Consider the following 17,745-nt stretch of genomic DNA (forward strand, 5'->3'; position numbering starts at 1 on the left):
ATAACTTCTTAGACAAAAAGCTCTTTAGAAAATTACCTCAGAGATAAAGTATTACATAGAATGAAAGTTACAGCCTGTCACTTACCTCAACTGCTTTCACTGGACCCCAGAGGAGGAGGCAGCCATAGGTCTCCACCTATTACCCCCAGAAATTACTGGGTAAGCTTCCACACTGGCTGCCCAGTCTATCACCTGGCTTCTCCCATCCGCCCAGTGAGCTGTATTCATCCTACCTGCATCTGAACTACCTGGAGCACCACAGCAGCGGGAGCCCCCTCCTCAGCCAGCTGGGTCAGCCCAGCATCTTCAATACCCAGAAATATGGCTTCTACTTGTCCTCACTGGGGACACTGCATACTCACATGCCCTCATCCAGGACTCCTAGTGGCCACTCCTCAGGCTCAGGCAGTCCCGCCAACAGCTCCTCCTTGGAAGGTACAGGGAAGGATCGCTCAGGCCATGGTGGAGACCCTCCTATGTTGTTTGCCAAGAAAGACCCTCGGGCACGTGAGGAGTCCGGGCCCTGTGGTGGACTTGAACCAGGAGGCCTGAGCTGAGAGCCTCCAGGACCGAGGATCCTCACACTTGGCTGATCGCCTTTCTCCCTCCCTTTTTGGCAGAGGCCAAAGCCAAGGGTGAACTGCAGCCATCAGCCTTGAGCCTGTGCAATGGTGTGGTGGAGGCGGGGCTGGTGGCCGAGTTGGGCCATGGGGTTGCCAAGGAGACATCCAGGCAGGAGGAGAATGCTCCACTGCTGTTGCCGGCTGAGGCCCTGCTGCCATATGCAAGTGGGCACTACCGCCACCACCACTGCCCCCCAAGGGTCCCCCTGCACTCCCTTCCTCAACATCAGCCGGTGTCTACAACCATGTTCCCTGAACCAGGCTATGAGCACCGCATGGTGGCGCCCACTTTGTGTCTTCTCTGGAGGTCTTTGATGAGAGTGTGGGACCCATCCAGATTGCATCCCATGCTCGCGAGATGTCCAGGCCAGGGAGAGTGAGCCAGGCTGCCCTGGGGTCCTGCAAGGTCCAACTTTATCTCCATGACTAAAGCGACTAGAGGTCCTGCGGGAGAAAAGTTTGGTCGTCTGCTCCCTCAAGCGTCTGCCTCTTCCATCAGATGAACCTCCAGCAGGCCGCAACTTCCAGTCTTCCCTGATGCCCAGGCCTACCTGCGCCCCTCCCCCCCACCCCCAACGAACTACTCAAGCCTGAGGCTGATCGGAGTCTTTGAGAGGCCGAGGCCCAAGCCCTTCTGCTGGCCAGCAGGCTGCTAAGCTCCTTGGTCTGGAACCATCCCGACCACCTTGGGCCAGAACACAAGTGAATACCTTTTGAACTGGACAACATCACCACCACGCAGATGGCTGTCCTGGCAGTCCAGCACCACCATGCCAGCAGAGCCAAAGAGGAAGCAGCTGTTGCCACAACATCCAAAAAGGCCTACCTGGACCCCGGGGCGCAATGCCTTGTGCCTCAGCCACATGCGGCAGGCCCGGTGCTGACCTCAGTCTGAAGAAGAAAATGTATTAGTGATATTACCCAATGCTGTACCTTGCACGTTACAGTACTAACCTGCCAGGTAAGAAGTGCTCATTGGTACAATAATGACATAATTTCAGCGGGGATAAACAACTTGTTTCTGATTGGATCTGAAGCACATTTCAAAGCAAATTCATGCATGCTATTATAAACCTAGTCAAAAGCCCTAGACTTGGAGATGACATGATGGGGGAACCTAATGTTGTTTTCACTAAAAGGTCATGTTTTCAAGCTGCATTCTAAATATGGATGTTTATACCATATAGATTTTTCACAGCTCTCAACTTTAGTCATAGGAAGTTCCTCTTTTGTCTCTTCTCTCTCTCTCTCTCTCTCTCTCTCTCTCTCTCTCTCTCTCTCTCTCTCTCTCTCTCTCTCTTTCTCACGCACATATATGACTTGAACAAAATCAAGTTCGTTAAAGATAAATGTCCTTCAGTGATAATGACTGATCGTAAGATAATGCAAAGGTGGGACACACACACTCTGCTTCCTGCTTTCCAGTCCTGGTGATTCTGTGCTCTCCTCTGTGTCCCTCCCCCCCCCCCCCCCGCCCCCCCACCTTCCCTGGAATCCTAAAAATTCCACCTCTTTCAACCTGCCCAGCTACTGACCATTGGCTCTTTATTGATTAATCAAAGACCACTTGGGGACAGGGACCCTCAGAGTCTGGACATGCAGATTCCTGTGTGATTTGGGGAGCCAAATTAAGATGAAGCATTAGAACCAATCCCCAAGAGTTTTGTAGGAGCTTTCTCTCTTCATTAATCCTTCTCTGACATCATGCTCATAATTCTTCTCTTCTAAACCCTGGTTCATCTTTCCACAGATTTCTCCCTATTTTTCCCATTTCTTACTGTCACAAATCCTTTGAGCCACAAATATTTCCCCATGGAGTATACAAATTTCTCTCAAAGACACTTTTATATGGGTCTCTGCCTCGATTTACCCCCAGCACTGTGTTATCACATATAGTGGTAATGCTTAGTACACATCTTCCCTTTGGACTGTGACCTGGGAGCTCAAAAGCTTCATCTCTCTTGCCACTAAATAACAAAAACTAAACAAACTATAAGCACATTGTATATATTTGTATTATTTTTTATTGCTGTATGTAAATCTTTAACACAAACTTAGTGCCTTAAAACTGTACATTTTTATTGGATATTTTATTTATTTACATTTCAGATGTCATCACCTTTTCCCATCCCCCCCAGAAACCCCCTATCTCATCCCCCCTCCTCCTTTTTGCTTTTATACCATTTTACTTACAAAAAATTACACATTTTTTAATGACCTCAGTTTCCCTTCGTTCATAGTTCAGGCACAACTAAGCTAGGCCCACTCCTTAGTTTCTGAGAAATCTTCAAAGAAAACAATTATTCATCAGTTATTTAATTTCCCAGTAAAATTCATGTCTAGTGTTTACACTTCACAGGGCCCTGGCTTCCTGCTTACTGTCAGCTGAATACTACTATAGGTTCATGGACTATACTGCTTTGAGAGATTGGCAACATCCGGACATCCTCACCATACCTTCTTTGCCTTTAGGCTTCACAACATGTGATGTCATCAAGCAAGGCTGGAGATTCTCCTGTGGGTGTTAGCGATGCTCATAGAGCATACACTCTGTCCTTGTACATTCATATCACCATGTGGATATATCCCACAACTTCTGGCTTATTCTACTAAGCAAGTCAGAAGTACTGCTCTTGTTCAACTTAAGAGGACCACATAGATTTGTATGATTTTTGTGGTTTGCTAGCTCAGTTTCTAAAATTGCTCAATTAAATATTTCCACATGTGGATTTAGCACATGTTATTTACCCACTTGCCTGTTTAGTGAACATCTTGGCTACTTCAGAGGTTTAGCCACTATGAATAATGATTTTGTAAATACTAGTCTGACATTTTCATTGTGTAATTATTTTCAATTCACTAGGTTAAAAACAAGGAATATGATTGGTCGATTATTTGGAAGGGTGATATTTAGCCTCTGAGCAAGCTTCTGAACTCCCTGAATGCCAACATCATCATATTTGGTCAGGGTTGTGTGAGATTACAAAGGGAGGAGGAAAATCCAATAGACCTAGAAGGCTATTTTGAAGGTGTTTTTTATTTTTAATTATGTGCATACCTGTTTGTCTGTGTGAGAGTGTATATATTAGTGCAGAGACCAGAAGAAGTTAGACCTCTGGAGCTAGAGTGATTACAAGCCATCTGACATGTGTTCTGTGTAATGAACTCAAGTCTTCTTCAAAATAAATAAGTCATCATAACTGCTTAGCTATATCTCCACCCTCAGAATAAGTACTCTTATAAAATTTTTATTTTAGCTAATTTTTCATATATTTTGATAATATTACTTCTCCTACAACTTCTCCAAGATTTTCTCATCTCTGTGCCCACCTAACTTCATACTTCTCTCTTTCTCTTTCTCTCTCTCTCTCTCTCTCTCTCTCTCTCTCTCTCTCTCTCTCTCTTTCTCTCAACAAAAGCGAAAACCTTAAGGTAAAAAAGATAGAAAGATGAAATTAGTATGGAACAAAATACCAAGAAAAATAATTATGAAGTCCATTTGTGATTTTTGTGCAGACCAACTAACGACTCCTGCACATACAGTTTGCCCTGAGGGGTGTGATTAATATATCTTTGGCATGTAACTGGAGGAAACAGATATTTTCCTTGCCCAGTAGTTATCGGTTGAAAATAGCTTTTTGGTTAGGGTGGGGCTTTGTGTTTACTTTTTCTGTGTGCTGGTATTTTGTCTGGTTTGAAACTGTACAAATCTTATGCATGCTGTCACAGTTTCTGCGAGTTTATATGTGTTTCAGCCCTGCTGTATCTAAAAGATAATGCCTTCTCGGAGTCATCTAGTACCTTTTGCTCTTACAGTCTTTCCTCATCTTCTTCCACAAAGATCCTTAAGCCTTGAGGGGAGGGATTTTATAAAGACGGCTGGCCCATATAGGTCTGAGTATGCCAATGTTTCTCACTGTGTTTACATTTCCAGTTGCAGATTTCTGTCTTAGTAACTATCTACTGCAAGAATAAACTTCTCGGATGAGAGTTAAGTAACACACTGATCTATGTATATCCCAATATGTCATCAAGAATCATTTTATTGCTCAATTACCTTATCAGAATAGTAGTATATTTCCCCCTAAGGTCCAGAACCTATTTAGTTTCAGGTTCTTGACTACATTAGTAGTGTCAGGTGCGGGTGTGGGTTTTATCTCACAGAGCCTTAAATCCCATTTAAAATGTGGTTGGTAACTCTAATAACATTGTTGCCACTATTACATCAGTATATCTTATAGTCAGAATTGTGTTATAAGCCAGAGGATTTGAAGCTCAGTGATTAATGATTGTCAGGGGCAGCTCTGCTTATACACTAAAGGCCTGGAGTCAGCTATAGGCCTGACATACAAGCATGCTAACACAAAGTCTTGGGTCTCTGTGGAAAAACCCTGAAACAGATGGCTAGAAGCTATTGTAAACAAGCAATTTTGGTGGTAAGTTGCCAAGACTTAGTCATAGACCTTGTAGATAGGTAACTTTGGTGGATAGTACCAACTTAGATAAGGACAAGTGAATCATAGGCGGAGTCATAGTGACCTGTCCCCTGAAGCTTCACCCAGCTGATACTCTGTTCTGGAATATATCTGTACTCCCCCTGAATACTTACGTTTCTGTGTCATCCCCTTCCCCCACATACTGCCTTTTTGTGTATATAACCCCTGTATGAAAAAGTAAAAATGGCAATTTGATCAGACTATAGACAGATTGCCATTCTTTGTGTTGGCCTGTTTTCCCCACTTTCTCTTTCTGGTGATCTCCATGGACCCCTGTTTAATGCCCTGGTGGACAGGACAAATGATTAATTTTCTCTTTCAGTAGAATGCTAGAAATTAGGGGACAAAACTTCTATCTGGAAGTGGATTGCTCCAATATGATGATATAAACGAGTAGTGTTTTCAGCAATAAGTCCTTGCCATTGGATTGCAGAGAGTAATCAGTAGCCTTAGAAATAGCCCATGAAGTTTCAATGGCACTATGGAATCCCTTTAGTTAATGATTCCAAACTTTGTAAACTATTCTTATTACTGAAGCATTGACTTGGTGGTACAAGACATCTAATTAGGGCATTATCTTCTCTATTATATAATGATTTCATTTAAATTCCTTTAATACATGAATATGTTTTAGTATATCTTCACTGTTTTTTCAAAGACCTTTAATGTTAATTTCCTTGCCATATTCCCTCATTTATCCTGCCCTTCCATACCCCTTTCCAGTTAATTATACTATTCTATTTTCCCTTTCTCTCAGTATAACACTATATTCTATTTCCTCTTCCTTGGACTACTACCTCTTGTTTCCTGCTAGCTACTCACATCTGTAGATTGAAGCATACAAAGAAATATTAAAAGCTAACATCTGCATATAAGAAAAAACATGCAGTATTTGTCTTTTTAGGTCTGGGTTACCTCACTTGGAAGGATATTTGTTTCTACTGCCATCAATTTACCTTCAAATTTCATGGTTCGTTTTAATAGTGGAATAATGTTCCATTGTGTAAATGTGGTGCATTTCATTAGCCATTCATCACTTGAAGGATGTGCACACTACTTTCAATTTTTGGCTATTATAAATAGAGCAGCAATATTTCTCTAGTAGGTCATAAAATTCTTTAACTATATTCTCAAGAGAGAGATAGGTAGATATTGAGGCAGATCCATTACCAGATTCCAAAGAAACCTCCCCACTGATTTCCACAGTGGCTGTTCTAGTTTGCACTCCCACCAGAAATGGATACATATTCCTCTTCTCTCACATCTTCATTAACATATGCTATTTGTTTAATTACCTTGACCATTTTGGCTCAAATAAGATAAAATCTCAAAGTCATTTTAATTTGCATTTCCTCATGACTATGGATGTTGCACATTTGAAATTTGTTTCTCAGCCATTTCTGTTCCATATTTTAGGAGCCCTCTAAGTATTAGATTCTTATAAGGAAAATAATAGTCTATTCCCTCTCCTTTGCTGTGCATATACACATATGGGAAAAGCCAAGTGAACCCCCAAAAGAAGGTACCTATCAGCCACCATCACCAAATTTGTCAGTAATTGGAGAAATGAGTTACAAGCTCCAGATCTATAAGACTAATGTTTGTTGCTCAAGGCACATAGAATGTGCTATTTATTTTGAAAATCCAAACAGACAAAACATTCAGCAAGGTCATCACCTGTTCAGATCTTAGACTCACATTCAAGTCAAGTTGCTTGTTGATTGTTGAGTTTTAATATTTCCTAATATTTTTGGATACAGATATTTTAAGAGATGTGATTTACAAATAGTGTTACATAGTCTATATAATATGCCAGTGTCTTTGTGCCTTGATACTTTTGGTAGCATCCATTTGCTTGTCTATCACTTCCAGCTTGGGAGCTCCTTAAAGTTAGAAATGAAAACTTTAAATATGTGGATACCCAACCCCTGACCCCTCCACCCAAAACCACATTCCAGCTCTGATGGTGTTTCTGTGGTTTTAAATGATGGTTGGTTTTTGTGATGAATAAGATAGCTAAAGTACTTCAAAGAGACACTGAGTGCCAAGCAGAGGGATTACTCTCAGTGCCAGAGTATAAATAAATACCAGTGTCACACAAATGGGAGAGATAGCATCATAAAGATGGGAGGGGTCTGCATCATGCATCCAGCTCACAGAGCAGCCTTCCTGCACAAGTCAAAGAGCATGAGGCCGTGAAGGCACCGTGAAAATCTCTCTTGGATTAAGTGACTTCTTCAAAAGAGGACAAAACTGAGATCTAGACATCGTGAGTGATCAAGTTTGTTACAAGTTGTTTCCTCCTTCTGACACCACTCTATACTCTGGTGGGGAGAATTTTTCATAAAATGAATCCTGCCACTGAAATAATTCATCAGTATTTTATCTCCTTCTCTCTTCTTTATGCTTTTCAGAGACACTGAGCTCTCAAAAAAGCTTTCAACATCATAATGAAGTTAATCTTCCTCTGCATTCTTTCATCCCTGCTTGGTGAGTGTCTTCACATCTGTTATTATTTGCCAACGAGGAGTCCTTGGGAAGGCATGAAAGATAGAAAAATGATAGAGACATCATTTCAGACTTAGTATATGACTGTTTCTCTATCTCTTAGCACTGCCAAAGCATCTTCCAAGTTTAGTTACTTCCTATAAGAATGCCCACCTTCTGCACTTCAAGTTGATTACTTATGTACTGTGAAGTAGGTATGCATATCAACACATCTACAAGAAATCAATTCCACATTAGGAGCTTACTCTGGACCTGCCTGGAACATGATAGATATTGTGGCACAGGAACAGGAAAGGGACGACCCAGGTTAAAAGAGAAAAAGAGGAATCCAACTAAGGAATACAACAGCAGACTTAAAGTTGAAAACTTTTGATGTGGCTCAGCTCCATACTCTACGATCATGATGTTAGGAAAATGTTATTTGTTCTGTCTTCTAAATATATCCTAAGTCAATCACATCTCACTACATCTACTGTTCATGATACTCCAAGCTGGCATCCTTTCACTGCAATAATTATTTACTCACCTAATAGATCCCTTCATGTCTACATGCTCTCCTTCCAAGGTTTTTAAGAGGATGCTGCCATCACTTCTTTATTTAAATCTTGAAGTGGTCCCACTTCCACTTAGAATACAAGTCTGCATAACTCCAACATTGCCATTGCACAAAATGCACTATCCCTTGTACATTACTCTCTACCACCATCATCCTTATTTAACTCATGCCATGTTAGCCTCTGTGATATTCCTTAAACAGGACCTATACATCATATTCTCGCTGTAGCTGTTTCCTCTTTCCGGAGTCTCTGGCTCCACACATCTGATGATCTAAATCCTCTGTCTCCATGACATTGTTGTTCTCTGTTAGCCAACCCTGCCCACTGATTGTTGCATAATGCTTTACTTCATGATCTGCCATCCACCCACAACCCTCCACCTCGACACACACAACTGGTACTTTACATTTTTAACTGGTCTAACTTTATCCCCATAGCTTTAATCACCATCCAACATGCTATTTTATTTACTCGGGTTTTGTGTTCGTTATTTTTTAATATGTATACTGATTCAGATATTTAACAGCATGGCTATCTGTTTCACTCACAAGCTAGCTCAAAGTCCTCAACAGCATATACTACTACCTTACATTAATTGATGGAATTATTTACTACCTTGTTGTCCTTAGACTCTGAGAGCATTTGCCATGTTCTTGTCATATTACTGGCTTTCATTGCTCATGGTACAGTTGTTGGAAGAGAGAGAGATAACTTGTGAAAGTCCTTGTATCAGGTGCTATTCTCATTGCTATGACCAAGAACTGACAAGAAGCAACATAAAGGAGAGAGGCTCACTTGGCTAATGAGTTGAGAGAACATTCCATCATGGTAGGAAAGGCATGATGACAAGAGAAACCTGGGAATTGGTAGCAGAAACATGAGGCTGCTTGCTCACATCTATGTAAATCAGAGACTAGACAGGAAGTGAGATAGGCTAACAACTTCAAACCTTGCTCACTAGAGATCTAGTTCCCCAAACATCACCATTTGTTGGCATTCAAGTGTTCAAACATGTGATCCTGTGTGGCGCGTTCTACATGCAAATGTTAACAATTCAAAACTGGTAAAATGGTTTAGTAATTAGTTAGCCTAACAGATTCCACTTAATTGTATAAAAAGAGAACTTCTATTTCTTTTTAAAGTTATTTCTTTATTATTGTATATGTAAGATGAGGGGTCCACGGGCTATGGTACATTGTAAAAGTTGTAGGCTACTTTGTGAGATAGATACTCTCCTTTGAGCTTTGGATTCTGAAGGAATCAAACTCAGGTTGTCAGCCTTGCTTAACAACTCTTCCGCCTACTGAGATTTCTCACAGGCCTAAGAGAACTCATAATTTAAGTAGAAAAATATTTCTTTACAATTAAAAGGTTAAACACTTTTTAAAATCTTAAAGTAGCTATTTCTATCAACTGCCATTGTCTTCAAAACAACATAAGTCACTTTTAAAGATTTGGTTTACTATTTAAAAGTGCTGCAGATTCAATGACTTGAATCTAGTGAAATGTATTCCCCTTCTCCCCCTCCCCCCCAATTTTTTTTTTTTTTTTTTTTACTTTGCTGTTGTACTTTTGAGCTTTTTATTTTTGTTTCAGTGTTTTTCTTAGTGGTTGATGAAAAACAGTCTCATCCCTTTCTTTCCAGGTACCTTTGCCTATAATCCAGATCACATAGCTGGCACCACTCCTCCCTACTTGGTCTACCTGAAGTCTGATTACTTGCCTTGCACTGGAGTCCTGATTCATCCTTTATGGGTGATCACATCTGCACACTGCAATTTACCGTGAGTGATAAGAGCTTCAGATTGTTTTACTCTTTGAGTTCTCAGGTCACACATAGACCCAGCAACTTGTATATGACTCTCAATAAATGATTCATGGAAGATCTTTGGGGAATGTTCTTTGGGGAAAACTAATTAAGGTCCGTATGATTGCAGAAATTTGATAAATTATTTTTTAATCAATATCCCTCTATTATTCTAGGAACCTTCGGGTGATTCTTGGGATAAGCAACCCATCAGATCACCTGGAAAGGGACGTGGAGGTGTCTGACTATGAGAAAATGTTCCATCATCCACACTTCTCAGTCTCTTCTATTACATATGATCTCATGCTAATCAAACTGAGAAGAAGGATTAAACACAGTAACTATGCAAAAGCAGTCAAACTGCCTCAACACATCGTGCCTGCAAATGCCATGTGCTCTGTGTCTACCTGGGCCTACAATCTATGTGACACCAGTGAGTTTAAAGCATTAAGTGATAGTGTCTGACTTTGCTGACGTTCTCCTCTGAGCTTCTGCAGTTCTGCTTTCATAGGACTTTCTTCAAGCTTCTGCTTTCACCGTTTCCTTTTCCTTTGCCTCACTAAAAGACTTCTTCTTAGGAGTAACAAAATACTCATGGGAGCAAATATGGAGACAAAGTGTGGGATAGAAACTGAAGGAGGGGTCGGCTGGAGACTGTTCCACCTGGGTATCCATCCCATGTGCAGTCACCAAAGGTAGATGCTGATGTGAATGCCAGGAAGTGCATGCTGACAGGAGCCTGATATAGCTGTCTCCTTAGAGGTCTGCCAGAGCCTGACATATTCAGAGGCAGATGCTCACAGCTAACCATAGAACTGATCATGGGGTTCCCAATGGAAGAATTAGAGAGAAGACTGAAGGAGCTGAAAGAGTTTGCTGCTCCATAGGGAGAGCAACAATACCAACCAACCAGAGCTCCCAGGGTCTAAACCACCAGCCTGGGAGCACATAGGGAGGGACCCATGACTCCATCTGTATATGTAGGGGAGGATGGCCTTGTTGGGCATATGTGGGAGAGGAGGTCCTTGGTCCTGTAAAGGCTGGACGCCCCAGTGTGGGGGAATTCGAGAGTTGGGAGGTTGAAGTGTGTGGGTGGGTGGGGATACAATCTCATAGAAGCAAGAGGAGGGGGGATGGGATAGGGCGTTCCTCGGTGGGGGTAAAAATGGAGAAAGGGGATAACATCTGAAATGTAAATTAAATATCCAATAAAAATTAGTGTCATATTTTCAAATAAAGATTTAGAAGTAAACATATAATCAAATTTAAAAATTAAAATCTCAAAATATAGAACTTTTGCCCACGAATCCCTAAGAAGACCATTTGCAGATAGCTAGAACTCTGATTTTCTTATTCTCATTGCTTGACAGATTAGAAAATCTTTCTTAGTATGAGACTTTGATGTAAAAGAAACAGCTTGAATTAGAAACCAGAAGATACAGTATTAAATTGTACTGTACTACTTAGTCTAGTTGTTTTTCCTTCTTTACTGTTACTAGTGTCTTAGGTGGCTCTATTATTATTATTATTATTATTATTATTATTATTATTATTATTAGCCAGATAATTAGTTTTGCCATCTGACAAATAAGAAATTAGACTATATATTGTAAGTTGCCTCAGACTCTAAAACTTGCATATAAAAAGACACTCTCTAAATGTTTAAATTTCCAGAAAAAAAAATTTAAGCAATTTGTTTCATTTTGTTGCAAGAATGTCTCACATAGTCCAACCACCCTCCTAAGGGGATGAACATTTGTGTTATGACAAATTGTTAATTTGATAATCTCCTGTGTACTTATTGTTTAAACTTTTTGGTTCTCATTTCTAAAAATTTGAACTCCTTTTCCTGATAATAGAACAAATACTGAAAAAAGAAGGAAAGCAAAGGAAGTTTTGGTACTTAGAAAAACTCATGGGAAATATGATTTTCCTTTCTCCTCTAGCCAAGGACCCTGACTCACTGCAGACCGTGAACGTATCTGTAATCTCCAGGTCTGAGTGCCGTAATGCCTATAAAGCCTTTGACATCACAGATAACATGATCTGTGTGGGCATCGTGCCAGGGCGGAGGCTGCCCTGTAAGGTAATGGGACTCTTGATGACTTCCTTTCCTCATTGGATTCCTTATCTGTTTCCTGAAAGATGACCTGGTTTTCTTTTTTCTGCAGGAAGTCACGTCTGCCCCAGCAGTCTGCAATGGGGTACTTTATGGAATCTTGTCTTATGCCGATGGCTGTATTTTGAGAGCTGATGTTGGCATCTATGCTAGCATCTTTCACTACATGCCCTGGATTGAAGATACCATGAAAAATAACTGAGTTCCCCCAACAGGAAGAATTCTGAAACGTGACAAAGCATGCACCAACGTCCAACCTCACAATTAAAATAAAAGGGCCCTTTGGACCGTGAGAGGCACACCGGCTCACTCCTGTGCATTCAGTGATTTAGATATCATACACATGCAAGCCTTTCTCTCTCCATCACTGAAAATGGGAAACTGAAGACTTGTCATTTTTCAATCCAGCTGATAATAGAACTATTTAAAGGGGGTCACTTCACAGTCATTTGGGGTTATCAATCTTGCTAAGCATGTTTTCAGAAAGTTAAACACTTCATTTGGGAAAGTGTTATCTGACAGTGAATGAGTGAGTGAGCTAATAGAGGAAGCAATCGGAGTGAGGATTTAAAGATAGGAACTGTAAGAGGCACTGCATTAAGTCTCATATCCATATAACTCTAACAGCAGACACGGATGAAGCTTAGTCACTCATTTGGAATGTGTACTTGGAACATACGGTTATTAAAGTTCAAAGTTCACTAGTGCTTATAATAGCAGATAAATAGGGTTGAAGAACTAATTTTCCCAGTATATATTTGCTTGTTCATATAGTTAATGCGTACATTCAGCTCATATGTTGCTTTCACGCACTGACATCAGCTGCCTCGGGAACTCCATTTTGGTTATCATTCAAGCATTCTTCTTTCTCCTCTTTTCTGCTCACATGCCCGCATAGCTTCACTAATGGCCGCTGAGTTTTAATTGACAGGTTTTCACGGGGAATTTTCTTTGGCCAGTTGACGAAATGTTTAAAAAGCAGCACAAAGACAGCCTGTAGCCACTACAAGTAGATCACTGGAGCCTTTGAGTACAAAAGGTTCTGAGGCCAAAGCTTGTCCTCGAAGAGGTTCTAAAGCCTCCAAGGTACCTAAGCCTCGCCTAAGGTTTCCTGGAACCAAAACTGTGTGTGACTTGCTGAGTGTGTACCGTGAAATTTTAATTATGAAAGAAACAAGTAGTATTCACCTCATAACGTCTCACCTTCCAAAAGTGTTTTCCAGCTTACGAAACTACGAAAACTTCAGCAGGGCACACTGCTGCTGAGGCATCTGAATCGCAGAGGTGTGGGTACCATCTGTCTGTCGTACCACGAGCTCTAAGAGGTAACTTCCCTTGCTGGAGATAAATTTAGTGAGGGAGGAGGTAGAACGCTTAAGTCATGAAGGTAGTTTAAGGGTGGTAGTGATTACAAGGGTGGTGTAATACAAATCCTCGACCTTCTTCTCTGGTCCTGTGTTTTACAACGGTTTAAGAGGAGACTAGTGACTCTGGTTCATAAACAGAAAGCAACCCATGGCCAGGGCTTTGGGGCCAAGGTTAGCACACAGCTCCAGATGAACTTCTGAAGATCTGAAGGAGCAGATGAGAGAAACAAGTGAGGGAGCAAGGAAGTCCTTGTTGGGTTACCAAATAAACAGCAGCACCATGAAGAGTTATGGGCAAATGGTGCCCCCTTGTGGAAAGACCATTCTCCACAGGGCTAAGGTAGCAGTATCTCAACCAAAGAGAAAATTTTATTTCTCTTGGCAATTCCACACTCCCATAGCTTTCAGTTGCTCACAACCTACCTCAGACTGGTTCAGGATCTTCTGCTTCATGACAGTTCACTCTCTGCCATCCCCCTTCTTTTTTCGTCCCCCTCCCTGCTCCTTTCCTTCTTCCTCTCTCCCCTAATCCACTCTCCTCCCTTTTCTCCTCCATTCCTCCCTGCCGTCCACCCAGCCTTGCCCTGTGATTCTGAACTTCCTGTTGATTTCTAGCTATTTGTCTGGTTGTTGAGCAGCCTCCTTGTTCTGTTCTTTACTCTGGGTGTGGCCTTCCTCAGATTGCAAATCGAGTTTTAATTTAAGGCTTTCTAGTACAACATCTACTACTCCCTAAATGCCAATTCTAGACTCTCATATGTTTCTAAGGGGCTTATTTTCTGAAACACATGGTTAAATTAGCTCTACAGTGAATATCCCAGATTTAGAGCAAGTGTCTCTCTCCCTCTGTGTGTGTGTGTGTGTGTGTGTATACATATATATACGTATATATATATGTATATATATGCACATGCATGAGTGTGTATGCATTTATGTATGTGTATATTGTGTGTACATGTATGTGTGTATATTGTGCCTGTCTGTGTGTGTGTATGTATTGTGTCTTGGAAGGGCATGTATATATGTATATGTGTATGTATGTGAGTATATGTGTATATGTATTTATGTGTTTATTATGTGTGTATATGTATATATTATGTGTATATGTATATGTGTGCATGTATGTATGTGTTGTGTGTGTGTTGTGTGTATGCATGTGTGTATGTGTGTATACTCTGTGTGTGTGTGTGTGTGTGTGTGTAGATTATGGATATTGAACCCATGTCCTCAGAGTTTCAAGATTATAAAACATGCTTTATGTTCTGAGCTATTTCTCCATATTAACATAATTTTCTTATTTAATGTTTTTCTTCAGGCATAATCTTTGTCAGTTTTTTTTAACTGCTTTCACTAAACTGGTAGTTGGCAAAAAATAAATGTATTAGTTTTGAGCTCAGAAGTCTGGTATTGAAAAGAGATTTAGTTTTTTTTTAAATTTTTTTTGCCATGCTAAGTGGCATATTGAAATATTGAAAATTATTATAAATAGCATAATTAATGCAAAATAAATCAGACTAATAAAGGGAAGAAAAGAACCTTTTAAGATTGAGTTTGGGAGGTCAAAGTGGATGTGGGTAATAAAACTTGGGCATTATGGAAACAAGGGTTTTATTTAAAGTCAGAGCTGCACATTCAGCAATTCAGCCAGTATTTATATGAGCTCTCAGAATTTCTCTTGGTTTTAATTCAACTCCACATTGGGAATTGACTCAGGCACCACCCACAACCTGCTATTCAATATCCATATTGTGGAAGGAAGAGCTAATGCCAACCGATGGTTTCCTTGGCGCTTCACATCATATTGTACCAAAGAGTGCACCTGAACTGTGTTGCTCAGCTGCCTGCTAGGGTGGCCACATTAGCTGTCTACATCCCAAAATCAGAAGCTGCAGTATAGGAGGATAAGAGATGTCTTCCAATATCACAAGTGGAAGACGCAAAGTTTATGCTTTGAGCTCTCTAGAACCTGACCTTAAGTCACCTTATAACTCATGCACAAAAAGAACAAGCAGTGAATCAGCAAGGAGAGGGTGGTAGTCCTTGCTAAGGCAAGGCGATGGGGATGTCTAGGTAGGAAAGAAGAAAGCTCAGAAGGGTTTGCAGAGGATCAAAGGTTGGAAGGCAAGGCAGTCTGTGTGTGGTTTCTGTTCCAATGCCCTAGCAGAGTTTACTACTGTGTCTGCACTGCAGGTGCAGTACAAGGTTCTGCCCTGGCTCATTTCGGTCACTTGCAGCCTCAGCTCTGTGTCAGTGACCCGTGTGGCCAGGTAATCAGCACCAGGAAGAGATTTGACCTCTTTGTCCCCGGGACTCCTCAGAGTGACCAGCAACTGTAGTTGCTTTTGGAGATCCTGCTGATACCAGCTCATCCAGGGATAGTTGGAATTCTTCAAGATGCAGCTCAGGTTCACAGCTTGAGTACGTCGTACTATAGCCCACCTTGGTTTTTGCTCCAGCAAAGTCACTATGGAGTCTGGAACAATATGAAAGGAGGCAGACTAGTAAACTCTATGTATAGTCAAATTAGCTACATCCTGAAGAGAAAAATTCATGAGTTATTCAGACAGAAGTCTGTGGGAAGCCTTGACCAGGAAGAGTGGCTGTGCCAGATGGCTGTCTTAAAAGACTTAGAGGTGGCATCTCTGCTTGCTAAGCTAAAGAGCTCAGCCTCTCTTTCCCTCCCTCAACCCACTGGCTTCCTCAGTTGCCAACTGACCTGTAGCCACAGAAGCTATGAGTACACAGAGCCACGGAATGTAAAACTGCCACATCCCTGAGACCTTGAGTTCTCTCTAGCAGTGAGGGGCATTCAGGCATCAGGCAAGAGAGGAAGAACCAAACCAGTAAGGTGGCAACCAGAAGTCTTGAGCCTGAAGCTCCAAAGGGTGTGGCTTCCTCAGGAAACTATCTTAACTCAGCTTTCTTCTAAAGTGAAAACCGTAAACTGAAGGTTTGCACCCTTTCCTGTGGTCTGAGCATGCTCTCTCAAGCACACCCCTGCACACTGTACACTCACTACAGAACTGAGTGCAGTGGCTGGGCCCTTGCATCTTCTCAGTTGTGACCAGATGTTCTTGAAAGCTATTTGTGTAAGCATCACCTGTCAAAAAAAAAAAAAAAAAAAAAAAAAAAAAAAAAAAAAAAAAAGCTTATGGCCAATGAGCTGATGCAGCAAATGGGGTGGAGGGAATCCAGCAGGAATAGAGAGAATTCTGGGAAATAGTAAGAGAGGACATGGAAGATTCACCTGGCAACACAGAGGAGGTCAGGGGAACTGAGCAGAAGTAACTAGTCACTCAGGGTAGAATAAAAGTAGAGAGCACTGGAGCACTGAGGAAAAGGACATAAACCAGCAAGTAGAAGAACTCAAGGGATAGAACAAAGAGAGATTCAAGATGAAATGCTGAGGAGACAGAAGTAAGAAGACAAGGCAAAGAAACCAGCCATGTAGCTAAAGCCAGGTTAAAATAAAAGGGATAATGCGTTAAGAGCAAGTCAGAGAACTAGCTGGAGCTTATGGCTTAGGCATTTGTTAATGAATAATTTAGTCTCAGAGTCATCACTCCAGGAGCATGACTGGATGGAAACTGGATTTTTTTCACAGATTTTTTTGAGTCTCAAGCTCCTTCAAGAGAGTAAAATATCTCCATATAACTGAACAAATGGAGACTGTTGCAGGGTTATACTAGGCTGTCTGCAGTGAATACTCATCCGTCTGACTCCAAGAATGCAAGTAGAAAATAAAAATGAGAGTTGTGTCCTGAATAAAGGAAAAGATGCCCCTTTTTGTAACTGACCTGGCAGAAATAAAAACAGTTTAGAGACACAAGTGTCTTTCAATCTGAACACCAGGCTATTGATACAACAAACCCCAAAGAAAGGGAAATTTCTCCCCAGGAGTACATGCTGGAAGAAGGGAAAGGCACCAGTCAGAATGGGAACTTGTCTCCTGGAAAGATACTCCACATACTTTTAACAAGCCTAGGCAATGGGTCAGTGGGGGAGGGGAGAGCTGGGCAGGGCCATACTTTGACCTAGATTGCTTATCCCCGGCCCTCTAAACTTCCATCTCGCTTTAGGACCCCCAAGACTGACTTGGGGGAGTTCACTGGATCTCTGAATCTCTTTTTCCATGTTACCAGTGTGTTTACACTGAATAAATCTTTTCTACTTTTATTTTATTATTAATTTGACTGTTTTAATTGACTTATTGAGGACAAGTGGACAGAACTGGCTTGGGGTACTGGCTTTTGTTAGGTCTCAATCCC

The 17,745-nt window shown here is 41.3% G+C and overlaps 1 protein-coding gene across 2 annotated transcripts; it reads left to right on the top strand.

The window, feature by feature from the left end:
- The first annotated feature begins 726 nt into the window (after nt 1–726).
- Nucleotides 727–13,435, top strand: Prss58 (serine protease 58). Of its 2 annotated transcripts, none has more exons than XM_034519278.2 (6): nt 727–1,584; nt 7,534–7,609; nt 9,830–9,968; nt 10,168–10,424; nt 11,938–12,077; nt 12,163–13,435. In XM_034519278.2, exons 2-6 carry the CDS (start codon nt 7,570–7,572, stop codon nt 12,310–12,312), a joined length of 726 nt encoding a protein of 241 aa, XP_034375169.1. In that variant the 5' UTR covers nt 727–1,584; nt 7,534–7,569; the 3' UTR covers nt 12,313–13,435. The 2 variants fall into 2 exon arrangements, with proteins under 2 accessions (XP_034375169.1, XP_034375170.1); XM_034519279.2 differs by lacking the exon at nt 727–1,584 and adding an exon at nt 7,277–7,388 and having other exon boundaries at nt 12,163–12,434.
- Nucleotides 13,436–17,745: the final 4,310 nt, after the last annotated feature.

Source organism: Arvicanthis niloticus, chromosome 15 (genome assembly GCF_011762505.2).
Source record: "Arvicanthis niloticus isolate mArvNil1 chromosome 15, mArvNil1.pat.X, whole genome shotgun sequence".
Classification (NCBI taxonomy): Eukaryota; Metazoa; Chordata; class Mammalia; order Rodentia; family Muridae; genus Arvicanthis; species Arvicanthis niloticus.

Bases quoted from the DNA above. Each gene is read 5' to 3' on its own strand.
- Prss58 (XM_034519278.2), top strand. From the start codon at position 7,570: ATGAAGTTAATCTTCCTCTGCATTCTTTCATCCCTGCTTG. The intron at 10,425-11,937 runs GTGAGTTTAAAG...TTTCTCCTCTAG, and splicing joins CTACAATCTATGTGACACCA to CCAAGGACCCTGACTCACTG. The intron at 12,078-12,162 runs GTAATGGGACTC...TTTTTTCTGCAG, and splicing joins GGCGGAGGCTGCCCTGTAAG to GAAGTCACGTCTGCCCCAGC.